Genomic DNA, 27737 nt, shown 5'->3' on the forward strand with positions numbered 1-27737 from the left:
CTGACACAAACGCTATGCTTTTTGAAAGACTGAATCCCAGTTACGTGAAAATTCGTAGAAATATAAATTTAAGCCTATTCTAAAATTTTTTGAGTTTCACTAATCACTTAAAAATAAATGCACCCAAAATAATAAATTAAAAGGAAATGTATTACAATGGCAATACTTTTTAAAACATAACGAATATGAGTATCAATATTTACTTGAAAAATAAATGTGCACTCTCTTGTTTAAATGTGTAGTTACTTTCTTATTTATGTATTTACTTTCTTATTTACAAACATGTTCAAAATAGTATTTCTCCAAAAGTAAGCTAAACTTCTTGCATTTTAAAGATTCCATTTATATAGATACAATGTTTTGAAAATAATTTAGGATTAAAATTATTATACAAGGCATTAACTGTGTGTCAATCTATGTCCCAAGCCTATTCAAAGAGTTTATGGTGTATTTTCATCCTGTTAAGCCAAAATAATGCTCTACAGGAGGTGCTACATTACCCTCACTGGGAGACCGCAGACTTCCCAGCTGGTAAATGACTATTTGAACTCAGGAGTCTGGGCTCCCTAATGTAACCCTTAATTGTATCTCAATCTTCCTTTCCAGCGTTTATTTTTGTTTACAGTTTCATCAAGGCAATTCTGCTCTAAGATTCAGGTTTTTGAGCATTTTTATAGTAATGTTTGAAAAAGGCAAATCAGAAGCAATTTGGATAGCACAGAACTTCTAGGTCAGTTATCAGGGTATCTGTAGAAAGATTTCCAACAAAACATTCTGAGATTTACTTCTTAGAACTTCCATAAGTAATTCATAGCAATTGATCTGTAACTGACTAACAATTGTTCACTTCCAGCTGCTTTAAACTAAGAAACATAAGCTAACTAAATACTGTATAAGGATTCCTTCTTACAAAAATATTATGAACTAGTAGGGATTGGTGAATATGTATGCAAAACAGTATAGTAAAGTGCTTAATACATTAAAATTTACCATTATTTATATTATACTACAGGGAGCATTTAGTAATTGATTTCTTGTACAGCACTGACTACAGATGTAGCAATAGTTAGTGCCAACTGGATCCTTAATTAATTCATATAGTTTCTTTTTAAAATTTTTAAATATTAAGAAATCTTACTGTAGAATCATGTAAGTTTCTGTTTCCAAAGACTTTAACTCTCATTCCTTGGTTTATGGATTTTTAAATATTTCAAAATCTTATTAGAATTACGCAACTTTTCTGTTGACAAAATGCATTGAAATTTTGCCCCTCTGCTCTTTTTCAAATGACATTTGGGGAAGAAAAACTTAGTCAGCAAGACATATCAATACTTTTAATTTGTAGGTAACAAAATCTCTATAATACACAAAATTTAATGAAGAAAATAAATATTACATATGAGCTCAATTTTCATTGGCCTCATTTTGTCCATTGTGTGCCATTTTATTATTTATATTGTCATCTATTAATAGATGATTAGTATCCATAGAAGCCTATGATTTGCTGTTTGCATCTCATAATCACTTGGTATTTCAGTCTCCATAAAAGGGCAAAATTTTTCTCCATCTCAGGTTTCCTCCTATATACTTCAATGCCTTAAATCTTGCAATTCATTTTTTAGAATTTCACCAGCAATGGAGAACCAAGCAACAGCAATAACTTAATTCATGAACGTTTCTGCTCTCCTTTTAGTTCATAAACAGTGGTGTTTGGCAAAATTTCGCTTCTGTTCACAAACTCCCCGTCCAGGGATGAACACAACTCTGGCCATTCTCGGCGCTCTGACACGTGGTCGTGGCTTCCTCTAGTTGAGATTGCAGTTGCCGACAGACTTGTGCACACTCGAGTGCAGCTTTTCTGTGGGCTTTTTAGCATACACAGTACTATAAAGTGCTGTTCATTCCAGCATGGTGCCAAAGAAAGTGCAGAGCAACCATGATGGTAAAAAGAAAGTGCAGAGCGGTAATGAAGGCGGCAAGAAAGTACAGAGCAAGGATAGAAAGGTTTTGAAGAAAATAACCATTGAATTGAAGAAGGAAGTTATAAAAAAAAAAATGAATGTGGTATTTGTGTGACTGATCCAGCCTCAGAGAACAAGATTTTGAATATTTTGAAGAATAAAGATGCCATCAAAGGAGCTGGTGTGGCAAAAGGAATAAAGATGTTAACCAAGCAGAGGACACCAGTGCTGGAAGAGGTGGAAAAACTTTCGTCAGTCTGATTGAATGAGAAATAGCTGGCAGGTGATAGAGACAGTGAAGCTCTGATCTGTGAAAGAGCCTAGAAACTGCACGGTGATTTACTGCAAGAAAACCCCTCTATAAGTGCAACAAGTGATGAATTTAAGGGCAGTAGAAGATGGTTTGATAAATTCCACAAGAGATGGGGCTTGCACAATGTGTTAAGACAAGGTGAGGCTTCCAGTTCTGACAAGGCCTCTGCAGCAGCCTATAAGAAAGAATTTGCGAAATTCATGAAGGCAAAAGGATACGCCCGCATCACTCAGCAAGTGTTCAACTGTGATAAATCAGGGCTATTCTGGAAGAAGATGCCAAGTAGAACGTACATTACACAGGAGGAAAAGGCATTGCCAGGGCACAAGCCCATCCATGAAGGATAGGTTTGCTGTGTTCAAACCCAAGCACCCATCTGAAGATTAAGCCACTACTGGTGCACCATTTCTGTAGCCCTCATGCATTTAAGGAAGAGAATGTGAACAAGGCCACACTGCCTCTTTGAGCAAAGAGCACAGAGACTGATGCATGTCAAACAGGAAAGACTTGTCACATGTAAGGACAGGCACCGTCCTGAGCATCCTCAGCATAAAGTCAAGCTATTTTATACATCACATGTTCAAAAACTGCAGGCAAGGGAGACCTAGGCAGAAAATTTTGTATTAAAATGACCCAAATTTACTGTATCTCAACTGAAACAGCGGGGTCAGTGACTGAGCGATTTGGGATGATTCCTTGTACTTTTCTCTGGAGGACTTCATATGAAACAAAACCAACTGGGCAGGCTTCACCTGAACAGTCATTCAAAGGGGCATCTCTCTCTCTCTCTCTCTCTCTCTCTCTCTCTCTCTCCCTCTCCCTCTCTCTCTCTCTCCCCCCCCACACACAAATATAGGTGATTGTTCTTAGAATAATATATGTATCTTAAAAAGTATATGGTAGAACATCAGAAGAGTATGCACATAAATGTTCAAAAGTAGAACAAGAAAAATAAACCTAGCATTCAGAGATAACCATTGTTAAAATTATTGTGTATTTCAGTATCCTTACCTATATGAAAACTGAGATCTCATGTAACATCTGTATATTTATTCTTGTGTAATAAAACTCATATTAATAAACTTAAAAATTCTGTTTCAATAGCTATATCATAAGGAATATTATCCATTCTCCTGTAAGGATAGCACATGTCTCAGCATGCAACTTCAAACATTTTTATGAAACAATGTTTAAAATTGTTTGCAAATTTGTTCGAAAGTGTTAAATTGTTTTTTAATTACTAATGAAGTTTCAGTTTTCATATAGTTGTTGGGAATTTGAACTTCCTTTTTAAACTATGAATTTTCCTTTATTTAGGTTTCTTTAACATGCCTTAAATTTTAGGTTAAGAGCTTCTTCGTCCACTAAGTAAATTACATTTTTCTTAGGCTACTTTTTAATTTTTGCAAAAGTTAATCACGTCGAGTATTTATTTTACTTTAGAGAATCTAGTTTATTTCTAGGAAAGAAAATAAAACGCAAATATACAAAGGTAAAAATAAATGCATATCAAATACAGATATACAGAAGATCTTGATAAAATAAACAAATGCATTCTAGTGTACGTTAACAAGTAAAATAAAAGATGTGACCTACTTAATTTAAAATCACAGATGCTTGAAGTTTTAACATGAGTACCAAACCATTGCTACCAACAGAAGTTATCACCTAAAAATTGATACAGTGTGTCATTTAAAAATGATTACAAACCATTTATCATTTAAAATGGTTTTTAACAACAAAAACTGCATTGATATTTATGTTCAAGCAAAATCAAAGAAGGGAGAATGTGCACTGGCTTATATGATGTGATACAGTGCACACACGTATAAGGTACGGATTAAAGATGCTAAAAGGCTAACCCCACAGTTAATTAGAGCTCAATTTTTTTTTAAGGTTTTAACTCTTGAATGAGTTTTGGCTCTAAAATGGTTAAGTGAAGCATTCAACACCATAAAGCTCTAACAAAGAGAGGGAGCCTTGATCTGCAGTGTTGAAAGTTAAAATTCCAGGTGCATTTCTTTATCAAATCATGTAATTGAAAAATTGTTTGTGAGTCCCTTTAATTACAAAGCCCAGTACCAGGCTCTTAGAAGTGAAGGGTTATACATTGGCACAGGTGGCACCTTCAGTTAGAAATCCCCTATTTTTAGAGAGTGTTTACTTTGTGTCTGTTCTGTGACCCCACCTTGTTCCCAGCAGATTCATTCCAAGACCCCCCTAGGGGATGCTTGAAACTCCCACATACATACTATACTTTCTCTTATACATTCCTACCTATGCTAAATTTATAAGTCAGGCACAGTAACAGATTAACAACCATAATGTGAAAATGTATAATGATATACCAGGGGAACAATTACTTAAGACATATGAATTTTTCATTTCTGGAATTTTCCATTTAATATGTTCAATCCTCTGTCGATCAAGAGTTAACTAAAACCTCAAAGAGAAAAAACTGTAGGTGAGGGGGAAGACCATATACATCTATACAAATGTTGCAGTCACACTCTTTGTAATAAGTTTATGTTTCCACCAAAACTCATAGAAAATGTCTCTCTAATTCAGAATTCTTGCTGTTACACTGAAGGTTTCAGATCCATAACTATGGGTGTAATTTCCATGTGGGATTTCATCTCTGTGATTGGCAGTCCAAATGAGATTCAGGGTCAGACACACACAGCACCAGGGGCAGAGATGAAAAATCAAATGGAAAGTTAGAGGATAATGGCCAGTTGTGCCTATCATTCCCTTTTTCTTCTGCTTTCAAGCAAAAACTGGTCTAGTGGCTGTCACTCATCCTCATTACGAGGGCTGTTTCTGCCCAGGCTAGGAGTGACACAGCAGGATATTGCTGTCTGACTTGCTAAGATCCTTCAGGCAAAGGCAGTAATTAAAATATTCCGATTTTAAAACGAAAAGTTTTTTTGACTCAAGGCTGCAGTTTAGTGGATCCGAATACAGAACAGAATCTTAGTACTGTGCTCTGTCAAATGGAGCTTCTTTTTATTTTGCTGTTTAATTATTTTTACCATTTATATCATGCATAGCCTTGAATATGCACCATTCATGTGTAATATGCAACTTATTGTGTGGTAGATTTATAAATATAAGCAGCATATAATTTTAATGTGATTTTTATGTACATATCACAGAAATATAACATTTTCTAAAAATCCCTGTTACTATTGACTAATCATCCCCAAGTATTCATTAGATGTAATACCTCTGAGGAAACAGTTAATAGGGTAAAATTAATACTTACAGAATTTTTGGCCTAATACAGTACTACTATTTTTACAGGCTTTATTTCATTCAACTCACAAAAACTGGCTAAATAGGTATGTTACTCCCAATGACCAAAGACACAGACTTCACAGAAGGTATGCAATTCCTTGTAAGTCAACCAGCTGTGCCAAGACAGAATGGTGAAGCTAGGTTTTCCCTGAGTCCTGAGTCTATGCTTTTTAGATTCAAGTTGCTCAAGTGGTAATTGACTTTCCTAGAGCTGTGTCAACCCTGGGAAACCTGTGTAATCTGGGGCCTTCCGATCCTCCCCCTGCTCCTATCCACTTATAATACAAAACACCAATTCTAGTTGCTCACCTGGTTGGCTTCAAGTTATTGCATTTCTCTGACCTTTTGATTTGCAAATGTACCTTAATGCCAGAATAGTTGTCCTTCTCAACCTAGGGAAATAAATCAAGAAGGCTCTATAAAGCTGTGTGTGATGGCACTTTAGGAAGTTGAAGCAGGAAGAGGCAAGTTTGAGCCCAGCAACTTAGAGATTTAGCAAGAACCTGTCTCAAAATGAGAGGGCAGGGGAGGGACAGGGAGACAGAGGAAGGGAGAAAGAACTAGAAGAGCAACAGGTGTAGCTCAGTAACAGTACAACCTAGGGTTAAATATTTACCCCCACCCCTTCACCATAAAAAGGCCCAAAAAATTCAAGTGAAAATTCAAATGCCTGTAGCTTTCAAAGCAATGTGTGATGGCTTCTTGGCCCTTTGGCTAAGACTGACTGTGGTACCAAAGCAATGTATGAATCAGGATGAGTGTGAGAGGGTGAAGAGTGTGATTGTAATTGTGAGCCTGCAAGCTGCACATAGAGGTATTCAGATCCACTTACACATCTAACAAAACAACGTATTTCATGTGACTTTATTCAACCCAAGCCTGTAAGTTCAAAGCACTTACTGCAAATTAAATGTTGATAGGTATCTAAGCACCCGAAAAGTTGGTTTACTATTATCATATGGTCAAAATGCAATGAAATACTATTCAATTTCTTTCATTATTCCTTCCGTAAAACCACTATTTTCCAAGAGAGAGAGAAAGTGCATTCCCTGAGAGTTGTCTTCAAATATACTCCTATCTCTCAGAAGGTGTGAGGCCACCACACCCCAAGAAGCTTTCAAGCTCAAGGGTGTTTTCCTTGTTCTGTAAATGGCAAAGTTAAGTCACCAGGGAAATTTCAATGCACTATAAAAGATTTCTGAGGAGTTGAATCACATGCTTGGGAAGTCTAGCACTTTCAATTTGGTAGTAGGGATTGTAAAGGATTTTAACTTTATGGTTTGCATTTTGATTTTTGTTTATTCGAGAAAAATGTTAAGAGAAACTATTAACCTTCTACAGGAGACACCAGTGGGATTTGCTAAAGTTCGTTTTTAGAGGTCAGGGCCATGGGAGGGTTAGTGGGCCTCCATGTCTGGCCCTGTGCATGTCTTTTCCCTTCTTTTGTGCCTTCCTGGAATTGTGAACTGGGGCCACAAGGTTCCTCATGCAGAAAACAGACATAGATGGGAAGCTCAGGGTCAGAAGTGACCCACATGGTGGTCTACTCTCTCCCTGAGTTTCACTCTCCACATCCAGGGACATCCTGGGCACCTGGCGTGTACACATTAAGCAGGGTTCAGCACTCGCTTCACATGAAAATGGTGTGCATTAGAATTCCACCTTCTGGTCTCTCATGCTGTCTGCTTTTCTGCCTGTTCAGCAGCTGCACTTGAGTGGTTTGGATTATGAGTTAATGCAGGCCTGCAGGCTGTTGCTAGGACAAAAATCCCAGGCTTTGTGAGGAATGACATGTGGTGTCCAGCCTTGTCCTAGACACATAAGAGCCTTTCCTTTTTAAGCAGTTTTCTCCTCATTCAGAAGCTATGGTAAATCTTTCCAATTCACTGGGTAGAACCTTAGTGCTGACTGCATTAGCCCAGTTTGTGTTTCAGGGACATCCTGGGAGGCTGATGAAACTTCCTCTGAATGTGCCAATGTGTTTTACAGGAGGCGATCGTGATCGGATGACTGCCAATCATGAGAGCTACCTCCTCATGGCGAGCACCCAGAATGATATGGAAGACTGGGTGAAATCCATCCGCCGAGTCATATGGGGACCTTTTGGAGGAGGTAAGCGTATGTTAAAGTCACAGAAAAAGAGAAAGGTAGAACAAACCCATTCATTTTTCTTTCTGGCTAATGTTATTATCATCTCCTATATTCAAATGGATGAATATTGAAACGTACAGTAAGCCGTTCAACACTATTGATAGCTAAGTAATTCCTGGAGGCATAGAGTACAGCATACCAGAAATGTAGAGTGGTTAGAATATACATACAGCAAAAACATGTCTGGTAAGTCTGGAGGGGATCTGAATTCTCAGACACTCAATATTATCAGAAAGAAATACCCAAACTTTTGATGAAAATTCAATAATTATTAGAGTTTGAAAAACTAGTGCTTTAGATCAGGTAAATGCATGTAAATTCAATATTAAGTTTTTCTAAAAAGTTGAAAATGCATGATATGAAGAAAAGCTCTATGAGTAGCATAGGAGGGAGAAAAGAAAAATGTGCTTTTGATTTATTAAGAAATATAGAGGAGAATGACATAAATAGAAAAAATATTTAAAGGAAAAATCAACAAGTGGAACCCCAAAATAAGATCCAAAAATATTTATCTACAACCAACACACGTGGTAAAATAAAAAATACAGTAAATACTTAAAATTTTAAAAATGTCTTACAGTAAAAGACGTATTATCATTACTACCTCTTAAAATTCTCCCTCTTGTGTAGAACAAATGGATCCCATCATTCCTGTCACTTTCTGAAACAGTTCTGGAAGTCCTTTGTCCTGAGTGTCTTTGATTGTGCTGTCCTGGCTGCCTTGATGTCCCGAGTCCACTCAACACGTTTTTCTTTCATGTCCGTTTAGGCTTTGGGGAAGAGCCAGAAGCTGCACAATGCCAGATCTGGTGAATAAAGTGGATGAGGACTCGCCATAACTTTTTATTTGATAGGAATTGCCATAAATCTTTGATCGGTTCAGGGTAATCAAAAGATACAGTGAATGTTTCAATTAAAAGTTTTATTACTGTAAAAGACACATTGCCATTCATCCCCATCACGATACCTCCCTTCCTTTCCCACACACTTACCCCATCACTCTCGCAATGTCTCTTTACTGTAAAGAGATTTTTTCAATTTGAACTTTCACCATATCTTTTGATCACCCTTTTTATATTTCTGAGAGCGTAAAGGCTAATTCTTTCATGCTACCGTAGTGAAAGTCAATTGTATGAAATCGAGTTCACACTTAATAAACCAGTTATAATTCCGGTATTTATTTTATAGTCTCTTGTGTATACTATCAGTGCTATGAATTCACAAGGTGAATTTTTCTCCCAAACAGGTGCTTCTTATGCTGACCACCCATTTTACATTTTAGAGTAATTTTGAAAACTTAGTTTTAAAAGTTGTAAGGTTAGATTAAGTTTAAAAAGTTGATAGGCTGGAGAGGTACCTTAGTGGGCAAGTGTATTCGTAGCGTGTGAGAGGCCCTGGATTCAACTCCCAGTGCCAAAAAGGGGTGGGGGTGCTGAAGTAGTCAAGACTCATTGGAGACATGTTGATATCTTACTCAATATGTGATGTGTATCTGTAAATTATCTACTTTTTAGTTATAGCTTCTGTTAGGAAAGAGGGGAGTTTCTTAAGTAATTGACCACTCACTCCAGCTTACCTGGTAGCGATCCGGTTTGCAACTATTGCACCAAGCTAAGTATTGCTGGTGCTACTTTTTAGCTCTCGTGGTGTTGTAGTTCGTGTGACAGTTTATATGGCCACTCTTTCCATGGCCCTCAATGGCAGGTGAGGATGGAGAACATTAGAAAAACCCACAGGGTGAGACTCCAACCTTAGTGCCTTGGTAAGTGGAAGGCTCCTCACCCTCCTCATGAGGGAGAAGATTGCTCGCCCTTCCAGGACCAAAGATCCAGGATCCGAGGATGTGCCTCAAAGTTCTTAACATTTCTGTAGGGCCTCTTTAGCCCCTCCGTCTTCAGATTACTGGGGCTCAGAAGCTCAGAAGGAGACTAATTTCTGCTGTGGCAGGTATTTTGGTAAAAGGATTATTTGCATCAAATGTGCTATTTTCCTCCTTTCCTCTTCTTCCATCTGTTCTTTCATCAAGAAAAATAAACGAGATCCAGTGAGCTCCTCCAGAATCACAGATAGTCCCACCAGCCCAGAGTTCTCCCAAATAATCCCAATGAGGACTGGCAAGAGCTAAATTTAACCCTTCAACCTCTGAACCCAGAAGAGTAGCTCTAGTAGCTGATTGGTTTCTATACTGGGTCCTAGGGAGTATGCTCCTAGAATTTTACATAAATTTGTGATTCAAATATATTTAAAATAGAAATAATGCTCCAAACAATAAATCTTCTCCTGGCCTCTTTGTTTAATTGGAAAGTGTTAGGAGACTGCAAGGCAAGCATTTAAAGTACTCACTTAATTTGCAAGAAATCTTTTGAGACTCTTTTGAGTATCAAAATTTTCTCAAGTTAATGTGGAATGCAAAGCCAAACTGAATATTGAATGTAATAGATTCTGTCACTCAAAATTTTTGGTATCAAGCACTCATATTAATATTAATTAATTCTATTCTCATTGTTGGAATTTTTAAAAATGTTATAAATTGGGGTTTTAAACAATACTTTATATGGCTGAAAAACATTACATAGATACTAATATCTTAACATTTCACTGAAAGAATGTTTCCACTCATTTAAAATATTTTAAAGCTGCTATTTTAGTACTGTTCCACATTTTGTGATTAGGTCATTAAATCCTAAGGTAGAATAGAAGCATACTGTAAGTAACAAAACCAGGAAGAAAACCTGTGCTTCCTCCATCTTCAGAGCAGACTATGGTAACCTTTTTCTTAACTATGAATTATAAAGTAGAATTATAAATCTATGCCTTTTGACAGTGTAGTTTTCAGTATATGAAAAACAGAACTGTTTGAATGTTTGATACTAGAATTAATATAGGATTTTTTGTGCCTTTCAAAAATATCTGAATTGACAACATCAAAAAAGGTATAAAAAAAGGGAGCAGAACCAATGCCAATGCATGAATGAATGCATGGAAAGAATGGATAAAAAGAATGTGGTATGTCATGTGCAACATAACAAAGTTTTGGTTACCAGTTGACCACATGTACGGGGGTGGTCCCATGAGACTGTGTCACATGATGACATTGTAGTCATCTTAGTTGAAGTACACTCCATGATGACTGCCTAGAAACACATTTCTCTAAATATGTCTCCACTGTCAAGTGATGCGTGACTGTAGATCGCTAGGGAGGATTATTGTTCAGCATGAAAAGCATGGAAGAGCTAATATATGCTACAACACCAAGGAGTCTAGAAAACATTCTAAGCAGAAAAGGCCACTCGCAAAAGACCACACATCACATGATTCCCTTGATGTGAAAGTATAGAGCAGGATGTTAATCTATATTATAAAGAAAATAGATTAGTGGTTGCTTAGGGCTGGAATAGACAGCTGAGGGGAAATGGAATAATAGCCAAAATGCGTAAGGTTTTGTTTTGTTTTGCTTTGTTTAAAATAAGAATGTTCTAGAATTGACCCTGTAATGATTTTACATTATCTATAAATATACTGAAAAACAGTGAATTGTGTGTTTTAAATAAGTGGTATCTATGATAGATGAATTACATCTCAATAAAACTATTACAAATATCTGAATTGTCATTAACACATTTCCTTATCTGTCTTAGTTACAAACCCCAGGCCTTATTAATCCTAAATAAAAATGTCTTGGTTTCCACCTACCATCCCAACACTCACAGTTGTGGTTGTTGATTAGGCAGAATCTGTAAAGACATTTGGAAGAGAAAGTGATGCTATCACTCTGATTCAAACACTGTACTATCTGGGTACATCTTAAATACAGCTATTATAGAGCTGGCAATTATCCCACTACAGCAGTTTCACAATTTATGTTCTTAAAAATCCTTTGTGATACACTTAAGTTTATCTTGGTTTAGCTTATGCATGTAAAATATTCCCTCTTTGGCACTATAGTAATGGTCACTTGATTAAATGGTAGGAAACATCAAAGAGGTTAAAAACTACAGAGAGAAAATTATAAAATCCAAGACTGTAATGTCTTAAGACTTGTCTTTTTATCAACTAAAGCAAATTTATAAAAACTTTCAGATGGGGAAAAGAACCAATGGAAATATGAAAAGTACTTCTTCCCTTTTAGGGGAACTTGTTAGGCTGTTGACAAAATTCAGTATTGAATCTAGGTAGCTTAATTTTATGCTGTCTGCTTTAAAACACCCATAATGGGTTGTTCCCTGTTAACGATGATGAGAGGTGCACTGTGTTTACTTAGCAAGTAAATCCAAAAATTAATTAGAATGTCAAAACATTGGCTTCGTTTTGGGAAAACTTAGATTGCTGGCTTTAATTCTTTTCCTTCTTTCTTTCCTTCTCTCTTCCTTCCTTCCTTCCTTCCTTCCATCTGTTTTGTGTTTGTTTTTACGCTGGGTTTCTTCCCAATTGTTCCTGAAGCAGTGCTCATGGAAGTGCCTAGCCCAGGATCAGAGGAATGTGAGAACCCATAATTGTCCATTAGATCTGAGTGCTTAGCCTTACTTAGCTGCTTACAAAATTAGGTTCATCTTGTATTTTTCTGTCTCTATACCAAGAGCATTGAGTACGAGAGCCAGCGAGGCAGTAAAACCTCTTTGCGTATAACCCTTATGCATCAGCAGCAGCGGGAAAGCACAGGTTTACTGCTGAGACAGTGGGCCTTGCTCAGGCACCGATCGGCTGTGTGCTGTGGCCTGTCTACGTTTTCTTCCCGCGCCTTTGCTTTCCTTACTTGTAAAATTATAAAATTAGACAAAGTTATTTTACCTTCCTAGCTCCAAAACCCTGAGATCAGCCAAATCCCGTGCACCCTGTGTGCACCACGCAGTGGGCCCAGGTGGCTCCCAGCACACACTGCATCTCCCTCGCTGGTGCCAGGGCGCACTTAGGGGCTTTGTCTTCCTAGTACCGTGGAAGCTGCACTGGCCCCACAGGGGACAGCGGCTGGTGGTGAACCTTTTTCTGTCATTGTCTGACCCATTAGGGCTGCTGTCTGTGAGGTGCCTTCTCAGTGCTAGGGGCTCCTGCTGAGGGCTGGCAGCGACGTGGGGGCGTTAGGGTCAGCTGGGGTGAAAGCACTCGCATTCTAGATCTGCTGATGGAACAGCCTGGTGGGTGAATGATTAACCCAAGGAGTAAATTATTTGGAGAGTGCGACTGAAAGGGGGCTCAGGGTTGGGTACAGAAGCTGCACAGCCAGAAAAACACGTCTGTGTGTTCATCATACACATATGCATGCTTGGCTTGTTCTGCAGTTGTAATTGCAGACACTTCGCTGCTGGATTGAATATTTTTATATTTTATATTTACACACACATAGCCATAACATATGTGTTTTTAAGCGTCTGTACATTAAATATTCATTTGCAAATGGGTTCAGCCGTATAGATCTGGGGGAAAAATAAGTCTTGGACAAGAAGAGAAGAAATGGGAAAGAATGAGGGGCAGAAAGGTGACCCCGGGCCGGAGCCTTGGCGCCCTACGGCTTGCAGGAGGGTCTGAGCCAGGGCTGTGAAGGTGCTGCCCAGGTCAGATAGAATCAGGAGAAGCAAGGGCTTCACCCGCGGCGGGCACTCCCCCTCGGGTTGTGACTGCACCTGCTGCATGTGACCAGCGGGCACCGAGGCAGCCGCAGCCACAGCTGTGACGAGGCAGCCTCAGCCTTGCCAGCTCCCGCCCGCTCCCACTGAGCAGGGGAGCGCGGCAGAGGAGGGGCGAGAGTCTCCGCAGCACCGCACTGCCAGGAGCCTCCCCAATGGGCTCTCTGCTGCTCTGACGCGTGACTCCCGGGGGAGCTGGAAGACAAGGAAGCCCACGGAGAGCATCAAAGGATGCGGGCGTTATGAGAAGAACAGGGCGGGCCTCGGCGATGGGATCCCTCCCGCACTGACATGCTTTCTGGACAAGATGCGGTGACTCTCCTCCTCCTTTCCTCAGATGAACAGAGCCAGCGAGGACTTCTCCTGAAGAGTTCCTGAGGGGCCTTTCTGTCATTGTTCCTCTTCCCGGCACACGGGGCTGTGTGCTGACCTTTCCAGAGGAATCTCAGTCCAGCTGAGGAGACAGTGCTTAATAAAACAAAACAAAACAAACAAGTCCTGCGGTCTGAATGGGTGGTGTCGCTTGCTGGCTGCAGTTCTGTGCCTGTGACATTTTTGGAATGTCTGCAGAAACTTAAGAAAGACTACCTTAAAATCTCCCTGGATTAGGCCAAAGAAAAAGAAGTTTTGTGCCAGAAAGGAGGAAAGGAGAGTTGGTGACTTATCCATAAGCCAGGATCTGACTACTCAATATCTTGGAGTTGTAGGAATCAGCATTAACCAAAATGAGGAGAGACTGCGGGGTTCCGCCCCGAGGCAGGGTGTAAAGCACCCGCAGCGGTTCAGAGCTCAGGGCCTGAATGATGCCTGAAGACCGGAACTCTGGGGGACGCCCCTCAGGTGCCCTAGCCCCAACCGCCTTCATCCCCAAAACTACCTACAGAAGAATCAAACGGTGTTTTAGTTTTCGAAAAGGTAGGTAGCTGTTAGAAGCATACCTGTATCTTGTCATGCTCTAGGGCTTGCTTATGCTCAGATGAACCAGAAGTTTGAAAATTTAAAACTATGCAAGAGGGATTGAGGTGTGTCTCTGGCATCTGAATATTTCTCAGGGTTGTATTGCTCTGTTTATTACTGTGAATGGGCAGAGTGGGTGGGGCTTAAGACACTGGTCTTCTAGCGATCATCTTGATGGACAGGGAATTGAGCAAGTTGGGCTGAATCTTGAAAGTAGGGGCCACGCCTCCCTGGGGCTCTTCCCAGACCCCTACCCAGCAGCAGCGTCCTGACCCCCTGGACAGGTCCACCACAAGTCCGTGCTATTGCTTTGGGTTTGGTTCCAGCTACCCATGCTAACCTCACCACTCCTGCGGAGACAGTTTTGAGAATCCAGTTATCTCTGGGACCCTGTGAGGAATACTTGCAGACATATTAACGTTGGCTAGAAAGAAGAATCCCCTTGACTGTCCAAACGCATCATGAAACGCCTTTGGGAAAGCACAGAGATAGGAACAGGGGGCGGGAAAGTACAATAACTTCTGACTAATAAAACAAACATTTCTGAATGGGCTTATTTTGAGGGAGTTAAAAGAAAGCCTAAGTAAAATGCAGTGTCGCCGGAAAATGTTTATGTATGAAAACATTTTAAAGTTTCCTTTTGCTCTAAAATGAAAATAAATGGAATGTCTGTATAAGTACAAACCAGGTAATTATAGTCTCAATGTCATGCACAGTAAGCCAATAATTTAGTCAAGGACAGAACTGAATGACATCTGAGGTTGTTCCCTTCTTCTTTTTTTCTTTGATCTGCCACCTTCTAGGTAACCTTCTCCACTTCGTAGCCAACAAAAGAATGAGAAAAAAAAAGTAAGAAAAATTAAATGAAAATTAAATGCACAAAATATAGGGAAATTTTTAATGATTCCTTCTGAGTCTTTTTCTTTGAAAAAGTTGCAATCTGGCTATGACCATGGTCACATGTTATCAGCCAGAAATTCAGGAATTAACTCACATTCTTATCTCATTCATGAAGGAAAGTTAAATGAGAAAATACATAGTTTTAATCTCATATTGTGTAGATCTTTGGGAAATTCATGGCTAGAGAAATGGAAAGTGACAGAAATTGAGAAAAGCACAAGGACTAATTGTTTAAAGGAAACTTCCCTTTCTTCTATTTCCCTGCCCTTTGGAAGTCAGAGGATTGTGTGTTGCTGGGTCACCTCTGAGAACAGAGCACCGCCCCTTTTACTATCTTACCTTGCCTGCTCCAATATGGGGTAAGGTGGATCTGTGAGGATTCCTGGAATAACAGCTGTTCCCCTGGACTCCTCCCTTCCTCCTTAACCCCAGGAGGGAAAGGCAGCTCTTGTTCCAAGAACTACCCCCTCCTCCATTCAAGGGGCCGCAGACACAGGGGGGCTCCCATCACTCAGCTCCTGGGGGTTCTCTGTCTTTCCTAAGCAAATCTTAGTATGGGGAATGTTCAGCATTTGAAGGAAGGATTAAGGGATGTTGCCTTTGCAAGGCTGAATTCTGCTTTCTGTCATGACCAGAAAAGGGAGGGGTTGCCCCTGCCTGGTCTTCTGCTGCAGGGTTGTGTGAGCACAAAGGGCCTGGGGGACCCAGCTGCCTAGCTGCTCCTCACTGCTGCCCTGCCTGCTCCCCAAGACCATGCCACCCTGAGAAGAGGGTAGATTTGGTGCGGGTTTGTTTTTTTTTGTTGTTGTTTTTGTTTTTGTTTTGGCTTTAGTTTTGGTTTTTTGAGACAGGGTCTCACTACGTAGTTGCGACTGACCTGGAACTCACTAGGTAGCCCAGGTTGGTCTCGAATTGGTGCATTTTTTAATCTCCTGGGTGATCAAGTATTTCTAGAAGTGGATCTGGTTTCCGAGCTCACCTGGCACTGGTGGAAGGTTGAAGTCATTTGAAGCTCCACAGCAAAGAGCACTTGTGAAACTACCAAGAGTGTCAAGAAGGGAAAAAACTGTGGACATAGTTGTTTTTCCTGATGTACTATATATTCGCACACACATTCAACAGAAAAAGAGACTCTAGTCTCCATGCTTCAGAAAAGCTGCCCAAAGGCATGTGGAATTGGTAAAAGTTCCTAGCAGCCTGTTGGGAGCAGAGCTTGTGTGCTGGGTAACCACCACTTGTTTTGCACAGTGCCTTTCTCTTCTAGACCTCTTCTGCCCTTTACTGCCCTTTTCATCTCTTTCTTTGTTCTGTTACTAATTAAGGTCACTGAAAATGTTTCCCAGTGGTTTTAGAAACCCAGAAACTAAGAAACATCTATTAGTCAGGAAGCTGGGGGTTGTGGTACTTCACATTTATGTTGTGGTAAGAAAAGATTACGATGTATTTTTTACTCTGTGGACTTCAAAACCATGTATTTTCATTAGAAGCATAACCTGTGCTTTGATTACCTGGAAATGTATACATATTGGTTCTTGAGCACTTGGTCTAACCAAAGTGGGCTAGGTTCCTTGACGTGTCCCAGGAAACAAAATTGTTCAACTCTGACTTTGCCTCGTTTTTCCCATGAATTTCTTTTTCTTGTGGAAATCACCATCCACTCCCCAGTGGCCTTTCACGCACTACACTATGCCCACTTAGTGGTCACGCATGGCTGCTTGTCCTTCCTTGCAGACCTTGGACCCATTTTTCTTCCCTTCACTCTGGTTGTCTGTGCCTTTATTACTTCCTGGGTGCAATTTCTCTTAAGTAGCGTCTGTGCAAGACCACATCCATCTTTACCCTGTCCACCACCAGAGTCCTTACACCCATAGTCCTCTTTGTAAAAGCTGAATACATTTTCCTAAAACATTCTGTCAAGCAATGTTCCACAGCTCAAGAAGGTATTATGAACTCCTGTGGCCCTCGGGGAGAAGTCTTCTTTCACATAATTATCAATGCATTTTAACCAATTCCACCTGCTATCTACTATACAAACTCCCCAGTTCCTTAGGTGAATCTACATGTTCTCCCTAAACACATGTCCTGCCTCACCTATCTGTCTCTGCTCAGTTTCTTCTGCTGTGATGCCTTCTCCTCCATTTCTCATCCAAATTTGCCTTTGAACAAGATTTCTTTGGCTCCCAGTTCCTCATCAAACCAGTAATGTTCTTAGTCTATGTCCCTTATGTTTTATTGAAGCTGTAACTTGGGCATTATATCCTTGTAGCCACCTTGAGTGAGTATACACATTCATAGACACACACACACACACACACACACACACACACACAATTTACTTCCTCCCAAAGTAAAGTTTAGCAGTAGGTTAATTCAATCAGGGTTTCAAGATCGATTGCAAATTGGTGAAGTACAATATTACTACCTATCATGTCCTCCTATTGCATAGGCCATAATGAGTGAAAATAGAACAGATTCATAGTAGTGGTAGATAATGCTAACATTCCCTTTAGAATGTACTGTTTATTGTTTATGTTGTAATCATATTTTCAAAATTAATTTTTCTAACAAAAGTTACTATAAATGAGTAGTTTATATATAAGTTTTTTGGATCCTCTATCAAGCCATTCTAGGATCTAGAGGGTAAACAGAACAGGCTGCCCAAAGTCCATAAAATCACAGATTCCTTGGGGCTAGTAAATAAGTAACAACCTGTTATAAACATCAAAGCAAATTTTGTACACAGTCCTGGATATCTATGAACAAAAGACCAACCATAAGCACATCTGAAAAGGCAGTGAGTTGCCCAAAGATTTTCTCCTGTATGATCCTAAAAGAATGGTCAGAATTATGTCTGAATTAAGGAAACATAATATAGTGGAGAAAAGATGGCATTAATATAATATACACCTGTATTTGTAACCCAGATCTGCTATTTCATAGATATATGGTCTCATACAGGTCACATAGCATCTTTGAGTCAAGTTTTCTGTATGTAGAGGAAAGGCTACCTTAAACAAGGTCTGTGAGCACTGAACAAAGAAAGGCATGTAAATTTCATGGCTTAGTATTTGGCTGTAAAGGGTTTCTGTCATTGATCCACTGGTTTAGGCATGGGTCACTGAACCAATGCGTTACCTTATAACAGTTGCTTCATATTCCTAAGCCTTTATCTTTCTCCTTCTTCCTGATTCTCATTGTAAAGTAGTCAAAGTTCTACTAAGCATTCCTGACTCGTTAGGACTCCTAGCTCCTTGAATAAAAGGGTTTGTAGTTATATACGATTTTTTGGCTATTTAGAAAGCTACTGATAGGTTGAAGTAAACTTTGGCAGGCTTTGCTTTTTAGCTTTGTGCTCAAATGGTATCTTTTATTTTTTTATTTGTCCATTTACCAAAGGCAAATGTTCACTGAAAACTCTTACAATTTTGGTGATGGCTGGATCTCTCCTTTTGGCAGAGTTGCAGTCATTAACAGGAAAAGCAAAGCCAGTTCCCCGTGTGGCTAAACATGAGACCTACAGGCAAGAAGAGGTGGAAAACTCTAAGCACAGATACCGCAGCATGTGGATTACAACTATATTTTTAAACTTCTGTCTTCTCACTAGGAGACCAAGTACTCCTCTGATCTTAGGTTTTTATGGAAATAAATATCATCACCTAAGAACTACCAAAGAGTTTCATTTTACAATGGAATGACTCATTTATTGTCTATCATCAGGGAGATTTTATTCTCACACATGCAGTTATTCTTCACATGCTTGCAGAGCACTCCTGACTCACCCATCTCGATACGCTGCTCCAGGGATGTAAAGCTGAGGGCTTCCCTGTGGCCTAACAGAGTACAGGTTGAGCATCTCAAATCGAAAAAAAGCCAAAATCCAAAATTGGAAACTTTTTGAGTGCTGACATGATGCCCCCATGTGAAAATCCAACACCATAAAAGTTTTTTTCATGAGTGAAATTATTTAAAATATGGCATAGAGTTACCCACAGGCTATGTGCATACGGTGCATAAAAGGTAAAAATGAATTTTATATTTAAGACTTAGGTGCTATTGCCAAGATATATCATTATGTATATTCAAGTGTTCCCAAATCGGAAACACATTTCTGACCCCATACATTTCAGATAACAAGTATTCAACTGGAGTGTGTACATGAAACTTGGTGACCTTTACACCTGGAACCAGTACCTGTTCAGCTGTTGTGTCTATGGTACTTTGGGAAATTTCCTGAAACTTCTGTGTGGTTCACAGAATACATTTGTAGTATATAGCTACTTTCTAATATTATTTATAATAATCATAACAGATGTCAAATAATTATTTTACTCTAATAATTATAAAAGTACAATATTCTTTTGATGATTGAGACCTAGTCCAGTACAGGTAGGCATTTAAAAAAAATAACTAAAGAGCTATGAATTAAGGAATCAAAGATGAACATATCACAATCTAAGGCTAGGCTGGGGTTTGTGGGAATGTTAGCAAAGACAGCACAGGAGAAGATGCGTGTTGAACCTTGCAGAGTATGTTCTCCTCCTCTGACCCGTGAAGTAGGACCTACTAATCATGCTCCACTTAGGAAAACAGCAAATGGTCCAGTATGCTTTGTGGACATGGTGTTTGAGATGGCAGTAGGAATAAGGGGGAAAAGCTGTGATGCTTGGTGCACAATCAGTGTTGCAAAAAATCTGTTGATTAGAGGGTGGATCGAGAGACAGAGATCCAAATGTGAGAACTTTCATTTATGAAAAGGAGTTTGATTGCAAAGATAGACCAGTGGGCACCATTGGGAGATATAAAGTCAAAGAGTGGCGTGATCTGATTGAAATATTATGGGAACATGTTGCTCATTTGGGAGCTGTGCTCTTCAAAAAGCCATGTGAGAAATACTGAGTAAGTCAGCTAATGTAAACACAACAAGTTTGGAGGCAGCCAATGCGGTGGTTGGACGAGTGGCGTGAAGGAAGGAGGAAGCTAGGGTGACTTCCACGATGTGGGGGAATGACCAGTGTCAGTAACCAAATGAAGACTACAGGAAGTATAAACAATAGCAAAGAAAAGATGATTTCGCTCATTTAAAAATTATGACTTTGCAAATGTTTTCAGATTATCCATATTGCAGCTATAATGAGCACTTAGAAATCTAATCACAGTAACCTAAATTAGGGTACACATCTGGGAATACTTGATATTCTGTGAGATTGGATGGTATCCAGCAGAGAAATTGTATTAAGTAAAGTAAAAATAAGACTGCAGGACTGGATAAAGAAGATGTGGTTTTTCTATGAAATGGAATACTACTCAGCCATAAAGAATGGGAAATTAGAGTCATTCATAGGAGAATGGATACATATTGAGGATATACACGTAAGTGAAATAAACAAGTTGCACATGTATAAATACTGAATAGTTTCCCTGCTGTGAAAAACTATAATGGTAAGATCCTAAATTATATAATAGACAATGTGAAATAGGAAGAAAAGGGCTAAAGGCATAGGGGAAGTAGATACGGTAGGGGAAAGGTATGAGGGAAAAAATATAAAAAAATGAAACAATGGAAATAAAGTATTTGTAAATAGGGAAGGGGAGGAGGGGGTGAAGGGAGGGCAGGGACAAGGGGAAAAAAGGAGAACCAAGACCTGTCATGTAGAGGTACAAGATCCCAATGATGAATGTAACTGTACTGTACAACTAAAATGTACCAATAAACTCAGAGAGAGAGAGAGAGAGAAAAGACTGCAGGAAGAATTCAAACAACCAGTACACTTGGAAAAAGGAATAGTATGTCACATGGCCAAGAAAGAGAGGGAGGGCTTCCAAGAGGCAAAAATCATGCAAATGGGAAGTGTCAGGAAGAACGAGATTGGTAGTTTTAAGGGAACTAAGCATAAAGTAATACAAACACCAAGCATGGCTGCCAGCGATTTTGGCAACCAAGAAGTTCCTGGTGATATAGGAAAATGCCTTTTCAGTAGAATAGCAGGGTCAGAGGTCAAATTACAATAGGTTGCAGGTGGATACAAAGTTATGAAATGGAGCTGGAGTTATACTTAGTGGAATCAAGGAAGAAAAAGGACACATAGTAAAAGGGCACAGAGTTCAAGAAGGCCGGCTTGGTATTTACTTATTTTTAGGATTTGAATGCAGGAATCTGAAGACATGTATGAACCAGACAGTTAGTTCCTGGCTATTGGTCATATAAATCACTAGCTAAGGAGAAGACTCACAAGCCCTGCAATAATTCAGATTTCTCTTTCACACACTCCAGTCGAAACTGGCTCCCTCAGGTGCAGTCAGCTCACCTGTGCGATTTTTTTTGTCAGTCTGGTGAAAAGTCCCCTGCTGCTGGTACTTTGTGGCAGCATCAGAGTACCGCGGGGAAATGAGCGTGACAGACCAACGTCACCCAGAAATTCCAGGGATGGTAATGTCAGGCCCTGCGGGACCATATCGATAGTTAAATGGGCATAGCTGGGATTGTTTGCATGACCCACACCACGGGGAGTGATCTGGTTAATGATCTACAGATCAGTGGGTGCTTTCCCCATGCTGCTAGCTAGGGGTAGCGCGTGACGTTTGCGTTTTCTTTTTTTCGTTGGTCAATTTTAAAATTTGAAATCTCACTGCGTCCCTCAAGTAAACTTGACCTGAAACTTTTTTAAAAATTACTTTTTTACTCCATTAGTCATTTTCCTCAAAAACATATTCCTACGCAGGAGGTTAATCCACTCTAACATTTTACCCTGGCATGCGTGGCATATTGTTATGTCTAATGGCACAGGATAGGGAGTGTACGCATATTAGAAGGCTGTATTAATTCTTCACAAGGCCAGTTCTACAGCAGAAAGCTACCGTATTTCCACAGGGATTTATAGTCATATGTGCAGAATATCTGCATACTTTACCTTTCTTACACATTGTGTGACTAAACAAGCTTTAGCTTTGCATAAAGAAAACTGTCTTTCAGAGAACATGTTCACCGAAGGGCCAAAGCTTGTTCCTTCTCCAGATTTAGGCGGTGCTTTTCCACCCAAACTACATTTTCTCTGCATAAACCCTCACCCATGCCTTGCTACTCTGAGAGGGATCGAGGAAGCTCCTTAGTAAGTGGGAGGATTCTTCTTGCACCTCTGCCTTCAGATGCGATGCAGGCTACCCAGTACCGTGTGTCAGACAAGCAGGGAACACATTTCACCTCCGCAGTTTACTACTGTAGCTGAGGTGCTTGTTTCAAACTCCTTGTGCACAAGATAACAGTAGAGGAGGTGCCTACCTCATGGGGTGCTGTGGGCTTTGAGTAAGAGAAACGCACATAAACTGCTGATCACGAGCCTGGCATACGTAAGGAGAGCTTGGGTATTATCACTTTTTAAAACATAAAAGGTGCACTATTTTCCTGACTTTGAACTATACTGATATTTTGTTTTCCTCATTGAATTTATTGGTACATTTTAGGGATACAGTACAGTCACATTCATTATTGGGATCTTGTACCTTTACATGACAGGTCTGGGTTCTCATTTTTCCCCCCGTCCCTGCCCTCCCTTCACACCCTCCACCCCTCCCCATTTACAAACTCTTTATTTTTCTTTCCCTTATTACCTTTCCCCTACCCTTCCCACTTTCCCTACACCTTTTCTTCCTATTTCACATTGTCAATTATTTCATTAGGATCTTATGTACTATTATAGTTTATTCACACCAGAGAAACTATTCTGTATTTACACATGTGTGACTTATTTATTTCACTTAGGAGTATATCTTCAATATGTATCCATTTTCCTATGAATGAATGTAATTTCTTATTCTTTATGGCTGAGTAGTATTCCATTTTATAGAAAAAACACATCTACTTTATCCAGTTTCCAACTGATGGGCAAATGGGTTGTTTCCAAGTTTTAGCTAATTACAATCTGTGCTGCTATAAACATAGGTGCTCATATATCATTGTGATATGATTCTTTTATTTCTTTTGGAAAGATACCCAGCAGAGGGATGGCTGGGTCAAATGGAACCTCTAGTCCCAGCTCTTTGAGGTATCTCCACATTGATTTCCATAGTGGTTGCACCAGTCTGCACTCCCAACAACAATGGAAAAGGGTTCCTTTCTCCCACAACCCCACCAACGTTTGTTATTGGTTGATTTCTTGATAGCAGCCATTCTTTGTGGGGTGAGGTGGAATCTCAGTGTTGTTTTCATCTGCATCTCTCAAATGACCAATGATGTGGAACATTTTTTCATATACTTACTTGCTGCTTTTACTTCTTTGTCTGAGAAATGTCTGTTCCTTTCAGATGCCCATTTTTGGGTCTTTATATATTTGGGGCGGGCTGATTGTTTTGAGTTCTTTATATATTCTAGATAATAGTCCTTTGTCTGAGGAGCAGCTGGTAAAAATTTTTTCCCACATTGTGGGCTGTCTCTCAGTTCTGTTGATGGTTTCTTTTGCAATGCAGAAGCTTTTTAATAAGATGAGATTCCAGTTGTTGATTCTTTGTGCTAGTTCCCGTGCTACTGAGGATTTGTTCCTAAAGTCTTTTCCTATGCCAGCGTCTTCAAAAGTTCTGCCTAATTTATCTTCCAGCAAGTTTAGTGTTTCTGTTTTTAATATTTAGATCTTAATCCACTGGGATTTTAATTTAGTGCATGGTGAGAGATGAGGGTCTAATTTTAATCTTTGGCAGGTTGAGATCCAGTTTTTCCAACACCATTTATTAAGGAGGCTATCTTTCCTCCAGTGAGGATGGTCAGCTCCTTTGTCAAAGATGGTGTAGCTGAGTACATCTGGAGTTGTTTTTGTGTCTTCCAATCTGTTCCACTGATCCTCAGGTGATATTTTAAATGATTAGAAAATAAGGACTCAGGACAATTGTGATTCAATAAAAAGGGAGAAGACTCAAAGCTTTTAAAGCTACATGTCCTGACATGGACTTCCATTCTGCCCCTTGGTGCTCTGTAACCATCTGTGGGTAAATTATTGAGGCTCTGTAAGCCCCATTTTCCTCAACTGTGAATAGGGAGAATGGTAGCAACTTTGTATATTTCTGATGCAAAGCAGCAGGATAAATGTGATGGGCTTAGAACATAATAGTACATACATAATAAATTTTGGAGTCTTGTTATACTTTCTAAGTACATTCTTATTTTATCATAAAGGCACCTTCACTTATAAAGGGGAAAAAAGTACAAAAAATACATCTGAAGCAAATCTTATCCCTTCTTTTATTGTCTCCTAAGTTGTTTGCCAAAAGGAAATCCTAAGAGTTTTCAGAAAAGTGTATTTGACTGCTTTTCATTATTGTACAAAATTAAATCTTAGAAGCTTAGTTCTTATTTGTAGTGTATGTACAAGTGACATTGGAACATCTGTACTAATTTTCTCCTAGAAACAGAGAGGATATGTATGCCATACAAACAGAATATCCAAAATATAAAAATTGTATGTATATATAATTTACTCTTGAATGTCATTGGGTTGTTTTTAAATGACTTCTAAGTGCCTTATAAAACTATTAATCTGGGTGAGATGAAATTGAAACATCATAGGCAAGCACACATTTGTTTTCAAATAGCTCATAGAAGAAGAATCAGTATTCTCCATTCCTAACCAATTTTCAAGCCTTGTTTTTAAACACTAGTCTATCTCCCAATATCAGTATCAGCACAGAATGGGCTAGAATTTTGTTTTGCTATAAGTAACAGAAAACCCAGGTAATAAGGCTTAAGCACAGAAAGGCTTATTTTTCTCACTTTAAAAACCTATCTTAAAGCCTGGCATGGTGGAGCACACCTGTAATCCCAGCACTTGGGAGGCTGAGGCAGGAGGGTCGCTGTGAGTTCGAGACCAGCCCAGGCTATATAGTGAGTTCCAGGTCAGTCTCAACTACATAGTGAGACCCTGTCTCAAAAAACCAAAAAAAAGAAAACCAAAACAAACAAACAAAAAAACCTATTTTAAGCAAATGCTACTGGTACTCAGTTCATCATTTCAGCCTCAGCATCTCTGTTAATCACTTTCCCTTGTATCATCATAAGCATAAAGGTGAAAGAACCAATATCACACCCAACTCAAAATAGGAAAAAAGGTCCCATTTAATATAGCTATAAAAACAAATTTGTAAATGTTGAAGTGAATTTGGTCAGTCAAAGGGGTTGAGGATCTCTACAATGACACATTGATGGAAGAAACTAAAGAAGACATGTATAAAATGGAGGCATATGTATTCATAAATTGGACAAATGAATGTGCTTAACATGTCTATTTACCCCAGTGTGTTCCCAGGATAAGGGACCAGCCACTGATGAATGAGTAAAAAAATGTTTTTCATATATGCAGTAGAATTGCTTTTTAGGCATAAAAGATTGAAATTCTGTCCTTTGCACCATGTGGATGGGGCTGGAGATCACTTTATGGAGCACTGCGTGGCCCATAATCTCATAGGTAGACTCTAAAATTTTCATCTTGGGACAAGGGGAAAAATGAGAACCAAGACCTGTCATGGAAAGGTACACGATCCCAATGATGAATGTAACTGTACTGTATACCTAAAATGTACCCATAAGCTCAATGAGAGAAAAAAATAAAAAATAAAATTTTCATCTTATAGAAGCTGAGATGGAGTGGCAGACACCAGAGGCTGGGGAAAGGGGAGAAGAAGGGACGGAGAGAGGTTAGTCCAGAGGCACTGAGTTACAGTTAGATAGGAGCAAGGAGTTGTAGTGTGCTTTACGAGTAGGATAAGTAGGGATAACAATAAGTACATTTTTTCCAAAAAGTTAAGAGTCATTATTGCTAATGTTTTCTCCATAAAAATGATGAATGTTTGAGAGAATAGATATGCTTCACCTTATTTAAACAGTACACAGTGCATACATGTGCATCCAGGACACCACGCCCCATAAATATACTCATAACTTTTATATTTTCATGTATCAGTTAAAATATTTTAAAACTTTTTTTAAAAAATCAAAGTGATTTCGACAAGCCCCGAAGAACAAGTGAGAACCAGTTGCAGAGCTTCTTAAAGTTATTCCTGGTACCTATTGGTCTCAGGATAAATAACTGTCACTCTCTTTTGTGGCAGACAAGGGCATGCTTTTCCCACTCTTAAAGCGTTAGGAAAAGCACATAAAAAAAAAAAAAGGCCAAGGAAAAGAGTGATTAGAGTTCCAGATACCATTGTAATCCACAAAAAAATCTTCCTCTACTCTGTGAGACTTTTCGACCAGGTGCTGAGCCATGCGGCCACCTCACTGCAACAGAAGTAAATCATTTAAATTTTCAGCTTCTAAAGTGGAGATAACAAGAGAAACTATCAGGGGAATGGCTGGCGAATTACTTGTTCTAAAGCCTCTAAACTAAGTTGAATGGACCTGTTACCTGTTCTAACCTGTACTGGCTTTTCAAAATCCCATTTTCTAATTCTATTTGGTATGTCCTTGAATATTGATATTGCATCACCAAACCTTATTTTCTAAAAGAAATGCAACAAGTCCACAAGTGATAGGATTGATACCAGGTTTGTGGGATCCTTTTGTTTGTTGTCACTGTTTTTAACCAGACTATGAATCTTTTCTTTGATAGCAAGTCCGTATTGCTGGAATGGGATTATTTCATATTGCTGACCTCACAGATCCATGATTTTACAGGTGTGGGGAAGCCAAAACATCTACTGTTACTATCAAATATTAACCTAATAGTTGTTAAATAATTTGTCAAATGCCTCAGAGTCTTATATAATTTTTGTTTTTGTTTTTGATTTGGGTTTTTTTTTTGTACCGGTGATTGAACTTGGGACCTTGTGCTGGCAAAGCAGGTACAGCACCACTGAGCTAAATCCTGGCCCAGTGTTACATAAATTTAAGAGATATTTATTTTCCTTCAGGTTTTATGAAACTTACCAGGCCACTGAAACCATTTAATGATACGCATTTCCTCTGAGGATGTTGGTGTCATATGTGCCTTGACTTTATCCTCCCTTCTTTCCTCATAAGTTGATCATATCTGTCAAGGTATTATCTAATATGAATATATTTGAGAAAGGTTATCTCTTCTCAGTGGAGCACCAAGGATGGTGTGCTGGGAGTGTTCTCTCCCAGGGACATACAATGAAGAATCTGTGCTTAGAGATATTTGAAAGGCAGTGATAAAACTGACTAAAAGTTGTACTGCTGTTTATTTCCACTATGTTCTGGTGGCTGTAGACTATAGAAGGCACTCACGACCCTCTCTGCCAGGGCAAACCACCTTGACCCATCTGCTTTGCTTTTAGAATTCCCTGCTTCCTAATTTTAATTTTTCCCTTTCAAATAAGTCAGTAGTTTAAGGTTTTAAAGGGAAAATGCTGTTGGAAATATTCTTAATTTTATTTTTTTCATTTTAGTTGATTAGTACGTGTGTGCAGTATATAATGTTTGCATACCTTGGATGAAGTTGGTCCATCGACGCAACACATCTTACTCTTCTTTTTCTTCCGCTCTCCCTCCCCTCCCTTCCCCTGCCACCATCTTTTGAGCACTTTCCTTTTTTTACA

At 39.2% G+C, this 27737-nt stretch overlaps 1 protein-coding gene across 8 annotated transcripts in view; it reads left to right on the forward strand.

The window, feature by feature from the left end:
- Positions 1 to 27737, forward strand: part of Arhgap24 (Rho GTPase activating protein 24) — a 629612-nt gene that overhangs the window by 565173 nt on the left and 36702 nt on the right. For 6 of the 8 annotated variants that reach the window (XM_033759363.1, XM_010621603.3, XM_010621624.3 and 3 more), the window contains one exon: positions 7561 to 7683. In XM_033759363.1, coding sequence (XP_033615254.1) covers positions 7561 to 7683 — 123 coding nt within the window. Of the gene's footprint in view, positions 1 to 7342; positions 7440 to 7560; positions 7684 to 12927; positions 14259 to 27737 lie in introns of those variants that run through there. The other 2 variants (XM_010621635.3, XM_010621610.3) reach the window with 2 other exon arrangements.

This window comes from Fukomys damarensis, unplaced genomic scaffold (assembly GCF_012274545.1).
Source record: "Fukomys damarensis isolate Sample0158 unplaced genomic scaffold, DMR_v1.0_HiC HiC_scaffold_37, whole genome shotgun sequence".
Taxonomy (NCBI): domain Eukaryota; kingdom Metazoa; phylum Chordata; class Mammalia; order Rodentia; family Bathyergidae; genus Fukomys; species Fukomys damarensis.